The sequence below is a fragment of the Chinchilla lanigera genome, unplaced genomic scaffold, assembly GCF_000276665.1.
Source record: "Chinchilla lanigera isolate Chin_1 unplaced genomic scaffold, ChiLan1.0 scaffold00142, whole genome shotgun sequence".
Lineage (NCBI taxonomy): Eukaryota > Metazoa > Chordata > Mammalia > Rodentia > Chinchillidae > Chinchilla > Chinchilla lanigera.
The window spans coordinates 89,224-105,974 of record NW_004955543.1 but is presented as its reverse complement, the minus strand read 5'-3'; the positions used below and the strand labels follow the sequence as shown (position 1 = coordinate 105,974).

Sequence of the window (16,751 nt, the reverse complement as noted above, 5' to 3'; positions counted from 1 at the left end):
GCTGGACGTGGCAGCGCATGCCTGTAACCCCAGCACTCAGGAGGCTGAGAAAGGAGGATTTCGAGGAGCTTCAGGGCAGCCTGGGTTACATAGTGATTTCAGGGACAGCCTGAACTGCATAGCAAAACCCTATCTCAAAAAAGACAAAACAAAAAGCAAAACAAAAACCCCCACCTAAATATATAGTTGCTTGCTTCTGCTGTCTTCTGCTCTCATGAACCGTTTCTCCTCTGGGATCCCCCTCTGCCAAGCCATCCTGCCTGGAAGCCAGCTGATTACAGACTGAAACCTCTACAAATTGTGGGCTAACTAAACCTTCTCTCCTTAAAAAGAAAAATACATACATAAATAAATAACTTTAAAAACAGGAAATATAAAGCCGAGTGATAGGGAATCTATGGGGTAGTGAGAGAGGTCTGTGTGGTGAATCACAGGGTACTGAAGGGTGAGTGGCAGGATACTGGAGACTGCAGGGTTAACGATGAGGCCTATGGGGCAAGTATAGGGTCTGTAGGGTAAATAAAGATGGTCCTTGGGTGACTGATGAGGCGACCTGGGGAGAATGACAAACGGCTTGTAGGGTAAATGAAATCACGCTAGCCTGTCAGGTGGGACAGCGCTTTGTGATGTAAGATGAGGGCTCTATGAGATGAATGCCAGGGCATCTGACATATTAGTGACAGGATCCCTGTCGGGTGAATGACAGGATTTGTGGGGTAAGGACCAGGAGCCAGTGAGCTAGCTGAATGATGCAGGGGTGTGCTGGTGAGGTAAATGGTGTGTAGCCTGTGGAGTGGGTGAGGTGAATATGTTGGGTTAATGATCGCCTGAGAGGTGAGCAACGGGGGTGTGCAGAGTGAATAATGGGGGCCTACATGGTGGTGGTGGGGATCTGTGAGGTGAATAAAAGGGGCATGTGATGGGGGCCTAGCGGGCAGTGACGAGTCTGTAGGTTGAGAGATGGAAGTTCTGTGAAGGGAATACTGAGAAGTGAGGTGAATGCAGAGGGATGTTATGGACTGAATTATATCCCTGAAAAGTTTATGTTGAAGCCCTAACTGCTCATACCTCAGAATGTGACTATATTCAGTTGTAGGGCCTTTAAAGAGGTGATTAAATTAAAAAGAGGCAGGTAGGATGGGGCCTAATCCCATCTGACTCACATCCCTATACAAAGATTAGAACAAATAAAATAAAATAAAATAAAATAATTTTTTTGAGACAGGGATTTACTATGTAGTTTAGACTGGCCCCAAACTCACTATGTGTCCCAGGCTGGCCTCAAACTCACGTTGATCCTCAGACACAGGACTACTACCTAGAATATATAAAGAACTCAAAAAAATCAGACCCCCCCAAATTTAAAGAACCAATGTCAATGAAGGAAATGAAATACATAATTACAAACCTATCATTATGATTTGTGTCTGGGTGTTCCCCTAAAGACACATTCAGTCATGGGGCGGGCTTTTAGAGTTTATGATTGATTCATGGGTGTGAGTGCTACACCCGCCCTGGGGTGGACAGTGTGAATATGTAAGGGAGAGAAAGAGGCTACTTGCTGCCACTCCTCCCCTTTTACTCTTGTTCCTTTTGCTGTCTTCCACCCCCATGAACAGTTGCCCTCTGCCATGTGCCACTCTGCCGTGGAGCCAGCCAAGTATGGACTGAAACCTCCACAAACTGTGAGCTAGATAAACCTTTCCTTCCTTAATTCTGGGTGTCAGGTATTTTGTCTCAGCTATGAGAGAAAAGTAACCAAGACACACACCAATCAAGAAAAACCCAGGCCCTAACAGATTCACAGCTGAATTCTACAGGAAATTTAGAGAAGCCCTAATACCACTATTTCTCAAACTCTTTAATGCAATTGAAAGGAAAGCAATACTTCCAAATTCATTCCTGGTAGTAAGCATTACCCTGATACCAAAACGAGAGAAGGACCCAACTAAAAAAAGAATTATAGGCCAATCTCCCTAATGAAGTTAAGAGGCAAAAACCCACAATAAGATACTGGCAAACAGAATGCAGCAAATCATTGAGAAAATTATACAGTACACCATGACCAAGTGGGATTCACCCTAGGAATGCAGGGATGGTTCAACATACATAAATCAATACATGTCATATCATATTAACAGAGCCAAGGACAAAAATCACACGATCATCTCTATAGATGTAGAGCTGCTCCTCCCTTTTGCTCTTGTTGCTTTGCTGTCTTCCACTGCCATGAACTGTTGTCCTCTGCCATGTGCTACCCTGCCTTGGAGCCAGTCGAGTATGGACTGAAACCCACAAAGTGTGAGCTAAATAAACTTTTCCTTCTTAAAAAAAATAGATGCAGAAAAAGTTTTTGACAAACTCCAGCACCATTCATGATAAAACGCTACAGAAAATTGGAATAGATGGTCTTTATCTCAATCTGATAAAAGCCATCTATGACAAACCATAGCCAACATTATACTAAAATGGACAAAAACTGAAAGCTTTGCCTGCAATCACAGCACTTGGGAGGCTGAGGCAGGAGAATCGTTGCAAGTTGGAGACCAGCCTGGGCTACAAAGTGAGCTCAAGGCCAGCTGGAATAGCATAGTGAGACCCTATCTCAAAAAGACAAAAAACAGACAAACAAACAAACAAAAAACTGAAAGCTTTCTCTCTAAAATCAGGAAAAAGAAAAGGATGTCCATTGTCTCCACTCTTATTCAACATAGTTCTGGAAACTTTATTCAGAGCAATTAGACAAAAAGAAGAAATAAAAAGAATGATGATAGGAAAGGAAGAAGTTAGATTATCATTATTTGCAGATGACATGATACTCTACATAGAAGATCCAAAAAAATCCACTAAAAAACTGCTAGATTTAATAAGCAAATTCATTAGCATAGAAGGATACAAAGTCAATGCTCAAAAATCAATAGCATTCCTATACATTAATAAAAAATTTACTGAGAGAAAAATTAGGGAAACAACACCTTTCACAATAGCATCCAAAAAAATGAAATACCTAGGAATCAATCTAATGAAGGATGTAAAAGACACTGAAAACCACAGTACTCTGACAAAGGAGATTGAAGCAGATATCAGAAAATGGAAAGATACCACTTGCTCTTGAGGAGGAAGAGCCAATATAGTGAGAATGGCCATACTTCCAAAACTGTTACAAAGATTTATTGCATCTCTGATCAAAATTGCAACAGCATATCTCACAGAATTAGAGAAAACAGTCCTAAAATTCATTTGGTACCAGAAGAGACCTAGAATAGCAAAGGCCATTCTGGACAACAAAGGCAAAGCAGGGGGCATCACAATCCCTGACTTGAAATTGCACAATAAAGCTACTGTGATAAAAACAGCATGGTACTGGCAAAAAAATGGAACAGATTAGAAGAGGGTCAGGGATATAGCTCAGTGGCACAAGCGCCTGCTTGGCAAGCACAAGGTCCTGAGTTTGATTCCCGGTACCAAAAAAAACAAAACAAAACAAAAAAAAAACCAACTTGGACTACAGATTAGAAGATGCAGAAACAACTTCAAACATACTCAGCCACCTTATCTTTGACAAAGTTGCCAAACATTCCCTGGAAGAAAGATAGCCTCTTTAATAAATGATGTTGGAAAAACTGACTCTGCACATATGAAAGATTAAAATTGGACCCACATATTTCACCATGCACTAAACTAAATTTGAAATGGATCAAAGATCTAAATATTAAAAGAGAAACATTAAATCTGCTGGAAGATAGAATAGGTAAAACTCTTAAAGACATTGGTGTAGGTAAAGAGTTTATGAATCAGACTCTGATCACATAGGAAATATCACAAAGAATCAACAACAGGGATCTCCTCTTATTAAAAAGCTTTTGCACAGCAAGAGAAACCACCAACAGAGTGAAGAGACAACCCACAATGTGGGAAAACATGTTTGCCAGCTGTTCCTCAGACAAAAGAACACTATTGAGAACATATAGACAACTAAAAAAAATCAGACCTCTCAAATTTAAAGACCCAATCTAGTGCTCACTTTGGCAGCACATATACTAAAATTGGAATGATACAGAGAAGATTGGCACGGCCCCTGCACAAAGATGACACACAAATTTGTGAAGCATTCCATATTTTTATACTGTTCTCAAAAAAAAAAGACCCAATCCAAAAACGGGCATCTGAGATGATTACACACTTCTCAGATGAAATACAAATAGCAAATAAATATATGAAAAAATGTTCAAAATCACTGGTCATTTGAGAGATGCAAATTAAAAGAACATTGAGATTTCATCTCACTTCAGAAAGAATGGCTGTCATCAAGAAATCAGCCACTAACAAATGCTGGAGGGGCTATGGGGAAAAAGGAACCCTTCTCCACTGTTGGTGCAAGTATAGACTGGTGCAGCCACTGTGGAGATCAGTGTGGAGATTTCTCAAAAAACTAGGATTGAAGGTCTCATTTGACCCAGCTATGCGCCTGCTGGGTATCTTCCCAGAAGAATTAAAACCATCGTATCACAGTGATATACATGCACCCATGTTTATAACAGCACAATTTGTAACAGCTAGATCTTGGAAATAACCCAAATGCCCATCAATCAAGGAATGGATAAAAAAGATGTGGTCTTTTTATGCAATGGAGTACTACTCAGCCATAAAGAAGGATAAACTGGAGACTTTTATAGGTAGATGGATGCAACTTGAGACCATACTCATAAGTGAAATAAACCAGACACACATGTGTAAACATCATATTGTCTCCCTAGTGTGAGACGCTGAAAGAGTAAATGAAATCCAAAATGTACAATAGATATTATAAAATGGGAAGAAACTTCAAAAGGAAGGAGAAACTGTGATTGGGGAGTGGAGAAAAGGAAGGGAAAATCAAAAAATACAGATATGTATATATATACATATAAGATAGTTAAGATAGTTATGCTACTAATTTCTCTTAGTCTACTGAAAAGAAAGGTCTGTGCTAATATTTTCTGGACAATTAAATGCCAATGTCTTGTACCCTGAGTAAGTAATTTAAAGATAACAATACTCAATGTATTAACAATTGTTACCCTCCTATTATCTCGTCTTGAAATTTTGGTTTTCTTTTTCTGCTTAAAAATAAATAAATAAAACCAGGCATGGTGGCACATGACTGTAATCTCAGCACTAAGGAAGCTGAGGCAGGAGGATCGTTGGGAGTTCAAGGCCAGCCTGGTCTACAAAGTGAGCTCAAGGCCAGCTTGAACTGCATAGTGAGACCCTGTCTCAAAAGGATAAAAATAAATAAATAAATACCCCCCCAAAAAAACCCATGAACCAACCAGGGGTGGTGGTGGTGCACCCCTATAATGCCAGCACTCAAGAGGCTGTGGCAGGATTGCCACAAGTTTGAGCCCAGCCTGGGCTACACAGTAAGTTCACAGGGCAGCCTGGACTACACAAGATCTACCTCAAAAAAAAAAAAAAAAAAAGGGAAAGAAAACCCAAACCAAACAGGCAGATACCAAATCTGCCAGTGCCTGTGACTAGAACTGTGATAAATTTCTGTTGTTTATAAGCTACCCCATTTATGGTATCTTGTTACTAGTAACTTGAAAAAACTAAGACAACTGCCTTGAAAAGAGTGTTGGTGGAGATTGGATGTTAAAGGTCCTCCTGATGAGGCCTCAGGTGGAAGTCTGGAACAGATTATTAGAAACTGGAAGGAAGACAAAAAACTTGGTTGAATTTATTCTAGCGTTTTGTGGAAGGTGGAACTTGCAAGTGATGAACTTGGATATTTAGCTGAGAAGATTTCTAGGCAAAGTATAGAATGCTTTCTCCTTGATGCTTATAGAAAAATGCAAGAGGGGACAGATCAGTTGAAAAAGGAAGTGTTAGGCAGAAAGCAACAAGAATATGAAGATTCAGAAAATCGGCAACCTATTTAGTATTGCAAAAACAGTGCACTGCTGAGAAAATCCAGGGTGTGGCTAGACAGTCAGTCCATAAAGAGACTGTGGATGCACTGTGCTCATCTAATGAGACATTTGAGCAGGCGCCAGGGGTGGAGGGGAACGGCCTGCTGGCCAGCTAGGGCAAAGGGGGAAGAAACAGGACAAAATGAGAGGGCTGTGGGGTGTCTGTAATTCTATAGGACAGAACCACAGAGTTCACCGACTGTGCACAGCCACAGTATTACCCTTCCACATAAAGGCAAAGTGATCCCAAGGCAAGGCTGTCTCCTTTTTGGCTCTGGAGGATTTCAGTTGGTCAGGCTGCCTCCTGAGGCCTAGAGCAATACTGCTGCCCCTGGGGCTCACAAGGTGGGGCCTGCTCCCTGATGGGCCCAGAGGACAGAGCACCCAGCCAGAGAGGATGAGCCTCAAGCCTTCCAGTCAAACAGAACTTCCTTATTAGATCTGGGACTTACTTGGGACCTGTGATCCCTTTTTCATTGTGATTTCTCCTTTGTGCAATGGGAATACCATTTTTGAAGTTCTATTTTATTAGTGCATGTTTAGAGTATATGATGATGAGGTTTACCTGGGGCTGTTGCCTCTAGCTTTTAACATATCTTAATGGATTTCAATTCCCTTACCTCTAAAGACTATCCATCTTATGCCTCTTGCACCACACTGTATTTTGCAAGCAGAAAACTGATCTGGTTTCACAGGTTTGCAGCTAGAGAGGAATTTTTGCCTCAGGATGGATCATACCTCTGGTTTCAGCCACAGTTTGTTTATTTGCTTGTTTGTTTGTTTGTTTGTTTATTTACTTCTTTATTTGACAATCTTACTGTGTAGTCCAGGCTGGCCTCAAACTCCTCGAAATCCTCCTGTGTGCTGGGGGTCACAGGTGTGCACAACTATGCCTGGCCAGCCACGCTTCATTTAGATGAGACTTGAGATTTAAAGTTAATGTAGGGGTTCAGGTAGGGGGTCAGTGGTAGAGTACTTGCCTAGTATATACAAGGTCCTAGATTCACTTCCCCATCCCCCATCCCACCCCCACACCACAAAAACATACCCAAATGGGAGAAGAGTTTTGAGCTACCAGGATGGAGGTGAATATAATTTGCATTCAGGAAGGACATGAATTTGCAGAGGCCAGAGAGCAGACTTGCCATGTTGAAGCTTTAACCCCCAGGAATTTAGAATGTCACTGCATTTGGAGGCTAGGCGCTAATCCAATCTGATTGATTTCTCAGAGGAAATCTGTACACCCATAGAGAAGCCAGGGGCCTGAGGGCACACTGAAAAAAACAAGTAAAAACAGAAATTGGCCACTTGCAGGCCAAGGAGAGAGGCTTCAGAAGACAGAAAAACTGCTCATGCCATGACAAGCTCCAGAACCAAGAAAATCAATTTCTGCCATTTAAGCCACCCACTGGGTGGCATTTTGTCGTGGCAGCCTGAGCTAATACAGCGGGTCTATGGGGCGAGTGACAGGGTGGTGCTGAAGGGGGAGTTCCTACAGCAAGTGATGGGGTGTGTAGGGTGAATGTGGAGTGTGTGGGGTCAGGTAAGGGGGTTCATGAGGTCAGAGATAGCAGGTGTATGTGATAATGGGGGTCTGTGAATGCAAGAGTGACGGAGGGGCCTGGGGGGTTAGTAATTAAAGATCTTTCAGTGTTAAGAGTTAAGACCTTTTATTTCCTGATTTAAAAAACTACCACCACCACAGACCTCCTGGCTTCTCTGATATCTTCTCAATGGCTCCGAGCAGTAGCTCCACATAGCCCTTTCTTCCCGTCTCTGGCCCTTTCCACGCCCACCATCAGCCTGATTGTCCCTCCAGCTGGTGGAGGCCTGGACTCTCCTGGTGAGCGGGAGCACCTCTCGCCGCTCTTCCGTCCATTCATTAGTTCTGTTTGCCCTTAGCTTTCATCACCTTGGTGTCCAGTGCGCTCTGGGCCCCATAGAACTGCTTCATGGAATCAAAAATGAGGACTCCAGGTATCACCAGCCATAGGGCATTCATGAAGAAGAAATAAAACCAGAAATAGACAGGGTGGCCCAGCTCCCCATGTTGGAATCCATCGCGGTACTCTGTCAGGAAGTAGAGTACATCCCCATAGAACTGGCCTGTGAGGAGCAGAAACGGGAGAAGCCCCGGTGAGGAGGAGATGCTAGCCCAGACTCCCTACTCTGAGGCATTTCCCAGTCATCCTGCAAGGTCTCAGAGCTCAGGATCCCATACTCGGAGAGCCAAGAATTCTAAACTCACATGGCTGAAAATCTGAGAAATCAGAAAAGTAAGAATTCCAGAAAGCACAGCACTGACAATTTCTGAACTCAGGACAGCTCATAGCTCCAGAATTTTATGTTTGGTTTTTTTAAGACAGGGTCTTGCTACGTACTTCAGGCTGACCTTGAACTCATGACAATCCACTTGCCTCTGTCTCCTGCGTGCTGGAACTATGGGCGGGTGCCACCATGCCCAGCAAGAATTGAAAGAACTTAATAAAATCTTAGAAACTGAGACAGCTTGGGATTCCAGGACTAAAGAGAAGCCACAGGTCTAGAACTAGAGAAAGCTAACAATTTAAGAACGTAAAGACTGACTCTCAGATAAAGGGGCTGAGAACACTGGTCCCATAGGATCTGGGGCTCCTTGCTAGTGCGGCCACCTCATGTAACCTTCACAAGGGACTCTGTGATAGAGAAAGGGGAGAAATGAACCCTTGAGCGGCAGGCTCAGAGGGCGAATGGCTGTCCCCAAACTTCCGGGGCATTATCATTATAGCTCACCCTTGGGTGGACACCACTGAGACGCCCCCACTCGGGGACACATCAGCCCCTCTAGTGCCAGCACAGGCCCTCTCCTTACCCAAAGAGATCACGAACTGTAGGATGTAGCGGGAGGGTTGCTGGCGGAGAAAGGCGATCACCACCCACAGGCTCAGTGGTCCCCACATGCAAGCCGTGACGCTCTCCATACAGATGGTGAAGTTGTCATCGCTGTGGAAAGAAGGAGAGAGGGACACCAGCATCAGTGCTTCACTCACACCATGCCCCATTGGGTGCCCGACTCCCCACCACCCCAGGCCAGTGCAGGTGACACTTACATGATGTATCGGCTGTCTCCCTTAGCATACTCTTTCCCTGAAGAGAATAGATATGAAGAATAAAGGTGGGAAGATAAAAAGGGCTGGGGATGTAGCTCAGCGTGAAGGGCTTATAATGTAAAAGCTAAAACAGAGGATTTAATTAAGTTTTTCACATACACATAAGAAAAGGATTTCCAAATGGTCAAGCAACTTAGGGAAGGTGCTCAAACTTTCAATAATCAGTAAGGAAAAAGCAAATTAAAGCCAAAGAAGAGTGACCACTCACATCCACTGGAATGACTGAAGTTTAGGAAACACCTGACCACACCAAGCATTGGTGAGGATGCAGAACTAGAGCTCTCCTATTCTGCTGGTGGGAATGGAATATGGGGAAAACATTTTCAAAAACAGTTTGGAGGGCTGGAGATACAGCTCAGTGGCATAAGCACCTGCCTGGCAAGCGCAAGGTCATGAGTTTGATCCCCCGTACCGCAAAAAAAAAAACCAAAAAAACAAAAAAACAGTTTGGAGCTCGGCATGGTGGCGCATGCCTGTAATCCTAGCACTCGGGAAGCTGAGGCAGGAGGACTGTTGTGAATTCGAGGCCAGCCTGGGCTACAAAGTGAGTTCAAAACCAGCCTGAACTGCATAGTGAGACCCTGTCTCAAAAAGACAAAAACAAAAACAAAAAAACAGAAAAAAACAACAGTTTAATAGGTTTTTGCTGTTTTTCCTTTAGTGCTCTAGAGAAAATCCAGGGCCTCACTCAATGCTAGGCAAACACTCTACCTAGCTACACCCCAACCCCCAGTAGTTTTACTTTTCTTTCCTTTATTTATTTATTTATTTTGTCTTTTTGAGACAGGGTTTCACTATGTAGTTCAGGCTGGTCTTGAACTCACTTTGTAGCCCAGGCTGGATGCAAACTGGCAACAATCCTCCTGCCTCAGCCTCTCTAATGCTGGGATAACAGGCATGTACCACAACACTTGGCCTCCCTGGTAGTTTTTCATAAAGTTATATATGCACCTACCATAAGATCCGGCTATTCTTCTATGTATGCATCCAAAAATATGAAAGCAGAGCTCAACACAAAGACATGTATTAGAATGTTCATAGCAGCTTTAATCATGAGGCCAAAAGGGAGTATTATCAAGACAGCAGAAGACTGCCTTTCAGTACTGCACAAATCAAGAATTTTATAGCACCTATGCTTTGCAAGCTCTTTATGAAACGAGAGTGACCTCATGTAAAAAGGCAAAATTCAGAAATATATAGCATGTTAGCATTTATGTAAAGAGGAAAAAATAAAAAATAATAAAACAATTATATGACATGCCAAGTGTGGTGATGTACACCTGTAATCCCAGCACTTGGGAGGCTGAAGCAGGAAGATTGCTATGAATTTGAGGCCAGCCTGAACCACACAGCAAGATACTGTCTCAAAAACAAAACAAAACACAATTATATGCCATCTGTGGCTTGTTACTGTTTTAAGTACCTTATATATAGTTGAACATTTACTATGATCTGCCGCCTTTATCTATGGTGTTAGGAATGGAACCCAGGGCCTCACATGCTAGGCAAGTGCTATAGCAAAAAGCTAAACCCCTAGTCCTTTTTATTTTTATTACTTTTACTATTTATTTATTTAGTGGTACTGGGGATTGAACCCAGGGCCTTTGTATTGAGCTAGCTACATCCCCAACCCTTTTTAAAAATTTTGAGACAGAGGTTCACTAAACTGCCCACAGTGCCTTTGAATTTGAGATCCTCCCACGTCAGCCAAGTAACTGGGATAACAGTAAATGCTACCCTGGTTGGCTCTATTATCCTCCCCTTTTTTTTATTATCCCCCTTTTAAAACTAAGCAAACTGCTGGGTGTGTGGTGGCGTGCACCTATAGTTCAAGCACTCAGCAGACTGAGGCCAAGGGTCTCCGATAATGTGAGGCCACCCTGGGCTACACAGTGAGCTAAAGGCCAGCCTGAACTACAAAGCAAGACCCTGTCTCAAAACAAAACAAAATAAATAAAACTGAGCAAGTTGAAGATTCTGTGCAAATTTATGTGCAAATAAACTTGGAAGGAAACAATTTTTTTGTTGGTGCTGGGATTGAACCCAGGGCCTCAGGCATACTAAGTACACATTCTACCACTGAGCTACATTTCCAGTCCCAAAAACAAATACTTTTTTTACTTTTATATTTTGACACAGGGTCTCATCTCACTAAGTCTCTAAATTACTCACGCTGGGTTTGAATTTGTGATTTTCCTGCCTCAGTCTCCCAGAGTGCTGGGATTATAGGCATGCCTCACCACTCCCAGCTGATACAAATAATTACTACTTTTTATTTTTGGACAGGGTCTCACTATGTAGCTCAGGCTGGCCTCAGACTCATAGCGATCCTCCTGCCTCAGCCTCTGGAGAGCGGGTATTATAGACTTGCACCACCATGCCTGGGTTTGAAACAAAATTAACATTTGTTAATGGTTTGGGGGGCTGGGTGTGGTGGCATACCCCTGTAACACTAGTTTAAATGTTTTTTTCACCTATGCAAATATATATGCAAAAGGTCACATAAAATTTTAAAATGGATGAATGGAAGAATTGATGGGTAGGTAAAAATCTAAGCCAACCCATGCCCAGAAATCCCCCTACCCCCAGCACAAAAACCCATGACTCACAGAGCTGCGATAAGAAGGCTTGGTCTCCAAGAATGGCCTCGTGGTAGAGAGCAAACCAGCCCTCAATCACCAAGTGGACGAATGCACACACTGCAAACCAGCACAGGGACAGTCGCCGCCATGTCCCCAGTGGGACAACTGAAGCACGACTGGACAACAGCCACATGGTCGCGACTAGTGCCCCAAAGACAGTGAACAGGACAGTCACGATATACCAGGAGGAAAGGTCGTTAGGCACATAGTGGTCCAGCTTCATGTGCTGAGGCCAGTATGGGTGCGAGGGTCCTGTGTTGGCACTGGCCATGTCTCTATGGGCTGATGACTGCATGTGGACAGAGAGGAGGGAAAAGGAACTGAAAAACCTAGAAAAATAGAAAGCAGAGTGAAATAATTACTATGAAAAATAAAACTGAGTTTACCAGTTAACGACTGGCTGTAAAACAGTGTCTCTCTAAATTGCTTAGTCTGGGCTTGAGCTGATGATCCTCCTGCCTCAGACTCCCAGACTGCAGGGATTACAGGAGTGTGCTACCAAGTCTGGCTTGGATTAAAAAAATCTAATCCTGCCAGGAATGGTGGTGCATGCCTGTGATCCTAGCACCCAGGAGGCAGAGGCAGGAGGCTCGCTCCCAGTTCCAGACTGGCCTGGACTACAAAATGAATTCACGGCAAGCCTTAACCATACAGTGAGACCCTGTAAAACCAAAGGACAAAGACGATGATGACAACAACAACTTAATCTTATTTTTTTTTTATTTTTTTACAACAACTTAATCTTAAAAATAAAAAAATCAATCTCATTGCATGCTGTTAGAAACATGACTAATATATAAGGCCACAGAGAGACTGAAAGTTTGTTCCAAGCCTCTGCTAGCTGTAATAACAGGAAAGAGGCCTGAGCTCAGCCCTGTCCGGTCAAAACCTACCGAGGGACACACAGGAACCCAGCCTGGTCCCGGTCCTCACTGGTCACAGTGTGGTGGGAGAGTCACTGTCACTAAGCCAGATCTGAGCACTCATGCTGGCTCAATTTGGTGCCAAGACCCAGGAACCAGCTCTGGGTCTACTGTAGAGGCCAGGGTCTTGCATAGTTCAACGGAAAGCACTCAGGAGGCTGAGGCAGGAGAACTGCAGGTGGGTCGCAGCCAGTTCGAGGCCAGCCCAAGCTACGTAATGAGTTCCAGGCCAGCCTGGACTACATAGTGAGACCCTGTCTCAAACAAAACAAGACAAACCCAGTTCAATGGAAAGCTATTATTCCTTCTCCCGGGGTCCTGGCAACCTCAGTGGATCTGACAAGAGACTAGCCTGAACTCCAGCCCAGCGTTAGGAAAGCCAGCTCCTCCCCGCGATAGCACGCAACGCCGCGGAGCTGTGCGAAGAGCGGGAAAGGCTGGGGTCTCGCGGGCAGCGCAGTGAGGAAAAGGGGAGCCAGGAGCCCACCAATCAGAGCCGGGATCCGCTGACACCCCCCCCCCACCTGCCCAGAGAGAAGGCGGGTCGTCAGTCGCCCAGACAACCGCGAGGGGCCAGGGGTTCCTGCAGGCAAGCTGAGGGCGGGCGGCTGGGCGAGGGGGCGCTGGACCTAGAGCGCGAGCAGCGGGCACTCACCCTAGCCGGACAACTGCAACCGCCGTTCGCCAGGAGCTCCGACGCTGCGGGTGGCTCTCGGCAGAAAAAAAAAAAAAAAAACCCGTTTAATAGAGCGGGCCAATGGGCAGGAGGGAGGGCACCTCCAGCCAATAGGAGCTCTCCGTATGCCTACGGCCTCCTGGCGCCATCTTCGTGGTTGGTTGAAACCCAGTCAGGAGCTGGTTGGTGGGCGGTTTTTAGTCTGTGGCCAATCGGCAGCTAGTCTCGATTTCCCCATTTTCCCCCCCTAATCCGTCCCAGCGGGGGAATAATTAAGGTGGACATTCTCTGCGTTTTCTGTTCAAACGGCTTTGCATTGTCCTCTCACCTCTGCTGTGGTTTTCTAGGCAACCGATCGGTTGGGAGACCAGGTTTCAATCCTAATGCAAGGAAACTATAACACGACAGGCGGATTACACGTGGAGCCCTGCAAAACCCAGGCCCCGCCCCCATACGCCAAAACCCTTCAGCGCTCACAACTACTCAGTCCTTAGAGCTGCGGTCATTCTCGCCGCCTCTCCCGGTTTCAAGTCAGAAGAACCAATCAGAACCCGGCCCCCTCAGTCCTGCTGACCAATTGGCATGGAGATCCTCAACTATGCTAATGATAAAGAGCCAAGCAGAACAGTATAACGCTAAACCAGTGAGCGCCTAGACCGGGCACTCAATCAAAACCCAAACCCACCCCAGACCTTCCATCCCATTAGAACTCACAGCCCACAGTCCTGGGGACCAATGAGCATCAATCCGCACTCTCCCTTGCCTTCCCTCAGCTCAGTCAGAGCCACCAAGCTGGACAAGGATCCTTTAGCTTTCTGGCCAATTACCACCTCCCCTCTCCACCCCCATCCAGCCCTGCAGTCTCTTCCCGCTCCACTGAAATCAGACAGGACCAGAACCTGGGCATCTGTAGACTCATCATCCAATCACAAATCATAGACCAACCATGCACCAGTCACAATCTGCTCCCTCAATGGTTTCCTTGCCAAACTTTTTATCCATGCAGTACCCCTTTCCTAACTCCTATCCCCCTGTGAGCAGTGAAAAAAGAGCCAATACTATATTTCTACTTTTATTTGACAATAATAAACTGTATATAAAAAGGGGGAAGGCCGGCGGGGAGGCCCTGGATCTCCCCCTCTCTGCTTCCCAAATATCCCCCACCCCTAGGCCCCAACAGGGATCATCCCTTCCCGCCTTGTAGGTGGGGACTGACAGGCATGGGAACGCTCTGTGTGTGTGTGTGTGTGTGTGTGTGTGTGTGTGTGTGTAGGGGTGTTGGGGGTCAAGAATGGATCGGAGTCAGGGAGTAGAGGGCCTTCCCTCATCCCCCATCAGAGCTATTACTCTGACGAGAGGTTCTGAGGGGTTCTGAGGGCTCCTATGGGCTATCCTATGAGACGATAGCAGATCCAGCATCCAAAAGTGACCCAGTGACTGGCCCAGCTGAGCTCAGACCACTTGTGGATAGTGTACGCCATGCCATAGCCCTGTGGGAGAAGAAGAGGGGATGGTTCCACTCAGCAAGGACAAATAGGGTCTAAGCAAAACCCAGCCTCTGCCCAAGGGCATTTCTGTGACTTCATGGTAACCCCAGGGGATAAAAGGCCCTGAGTACATGTTACAGGTGACCAAATACAGTTTTGTTTTCTTCTTTAAAAATCATTTTAGTTGAGCATGGTAGTGCACGCCTGTAATCCCAGTACTTAGGAGGCTGAAGCAGGAGGATCACTGTGAGTTCGAGGCCAGCTCGAACTGCTAGAGACCCTGCTCAAAAAAAAAAAAAAATCATTTTAAAGGGGATAGGGATGTGGCTCAGCAGTAGAGCACTTGCCTACCATGCATGAGGCCCTGGGTTCCAACCCTAGCACTGCCAAAAGCAATCACTTTAAGGGATTGAGGGTGCAGTTTAGTGGTAGAGTATGTTTATCATTCGTGGGGTCTTGAGTTTGATTCCCAGCACTGCCAAAAAAAAAATCATTTTAAGCTAGGCATGGTGGGCACACCTGAAATCCCAGCACTCTGGAGGATGAGGCAGGACAATCGTGAGTTTGAGAACAGCTGGTCTACAAAGTGATCTCAAGGCCAGCCTGAACTGCATAGCGAGACCCTGTCTCAAAAACATATTAAAAAAATCATTTTAAACAAGACAATGCAATCCTACTTTCTGACCTGTAATCTCTCTAATATATAAAGAGCTACTAGAAATCAATCTTTTGTAAAAGCCAAAAAAAAATTACCAAAGGAGGTAAGACATCCCAGTAAAGAAAAATCAAATGGCTTTTTTTTGTCTTTTGGTCTTTTTGAGACAGGGTCTCGCTATGCAGTTCAGGCTAGTCTTGAGCTCACTTTGGAACCCAGGCTGCTCTCAAACTCACAACAATTCTCCTGCCTCAGCCTCCCAAGTGCTGGGATTACAGGCATGTGCCAGCATGCCTGGCCCTTTTTGTCTTTTTGAGACAAGGTTTCACTGTGCAGTTCAGACTGACCTCGAACTCACTTTGTAGCCCAAGCTGGCCTCAAGCTTGCAGTGATTCTCCTGCCTCAGCCTCCTGAGTACTTCAAATGGCTCTTAAGCATGAAAACATGCTCAGCCTTACTCATAATCTTACTCCTGTCTGACTGGCAACCATATCCAAGAAGTCTGTGCTCACACACTGCGGGTGCGAGGGCAGAGTAACCTGTCCAGTGCAACCAGCAGGAGGCGACCTCACGATGCCACGCTGGTGTGAAGCCACAGGAGTACTGTGCGAGGGTCCCTGCTGCAGCTTCATTTGCTATAGGGAAGACTGGAGATCACTGGGTGTCCACCAGTCAGGGCCAAATTAAAGGGTCACATTTCACAATGGAAAAATGAATGGGGACAATATATACCGATGTGGAAGATTTTTAGAAATTGTAGAAGAGTGTCATTTGTGTGTTACCTTTAGGTTAAAAACTCTGTGGGAGGGAATTAAAATATATCTTTTATTTTGGTACCGGGCATCGAACTCAGGACCTTGCGCTTGCCAAGAGAGGCGCTATGCCACTGAGCTATATCCCCAGCTAAAATATATCTTTATATTTGATTGATATAGTCAAAATTCTGAAGGCTAGTCTTGGTTTTTGAAGGATGTATTTATAAAATGAGTAAGTGATTACTTATAAAAAGACAAGGGATAGAGGATGAGAGCAAGATTTTTTCCTGTGAATATCTTGATATCTTGATATCTTAAATACTGTTTTTTTGTTTTGTTTGCTTTTTAGAGTGGAGGGGTTAAGACAAGGGCTTGCTATGTAGTTCAGGCTGACTGTGAACTTACCATGTAGCCTGAGTTGGCCTTGAGCTTGTGGCGATCCTCCTGCCTCAGCCTCCTGAGTGCTGGGATTACACCTGTATATCACCACATCTCCATTTGTTTTCTTTTTTT

General features: G+C 44.9%; 2 protein-coding genes across 7 annotated transcripts in view; both read right to left on the bottom strand.

Annotated features, from left to right (window-relative positions):
• Positions 1 to 7,604: 7,604 nt before the first annotated feature.
• Ebp (emopamil binding protein (sterol isomerase)) lies at positions 7,605 to 13,422 on the bottom strand. The gene is made up of 5 exons (XM_005411260.2): positions 13,321 to 13,422; positions 11,710 to 12,071; positions 9,041 to 9,077; positions 8,803 to 8,933; positions 7,605 to 8,057 (listed from the first exon to the last, which is right to left on the bottom strand). Exons 2-5 carry the CDS (start codon positions 12,035 to 12,037, stop codon positions 7,834 to 7,836), a joined length of 720 nt encoding a protein of 239 aa, XP_005411317.1. The 5' UTR covers positions 12,038 to 12,071; positions 13,321 to 13,422; the 3' UTR covers positions 7,605 to 7,833.
• A 977-nt stretch (positions 13,423 to 14,399) lies between these two features.
• The window catches only part of Porcn (porcupine homolog (Drosophila)), a 15,706-nt gene continuing 13,354 nt past the window's right edge, over positions 14,400 to 16,751 (bottom strand). For 5 of the 6 annotated variants that reach the window (XM_013508162.1, XM_013508161.1, XM_005411256.2 and 2 more), the window contains one exon: positions 14,400 to 14,831. In XM_013508162.1, the coding sequence (XP_013363616.1) occupies positions 14,730 to 14,831 (102 nt within the window). In that variant the 3' untranslated portion in view covers positions 14,400 to 14,729. The remainder of the gene's footprint in view (positions 14,832 to 16,751) is intronic. The other variant, XM_013508164.1, reaches the window with a different exon arrangement.

Excerpts from the sequence above, each read along its gene's own strand:
- Ebp (XM_005411260.2), bottom strand. The coding sequence starts at position 12,037 with ATGCAGTCATCAGCCCATAGAGACATGGCCAGTGCCAACACAGGACCC. Across the intron at positions 9,078-11,709 it reads AGCCTTCTTATCGCAGCTCT|GGAAAGAGTATGCTAAGGGA; the intron begins GTGAGTCATGGG and ends TATTCTCTTCAG. Across the intron at positions 8,934-9,040 it reads GGAGACAGCCGATACATCAT|CGATGACAACTTCACCATCT; the intron begins GTAAGTGTCACC and ends TTCTTTCCACAG.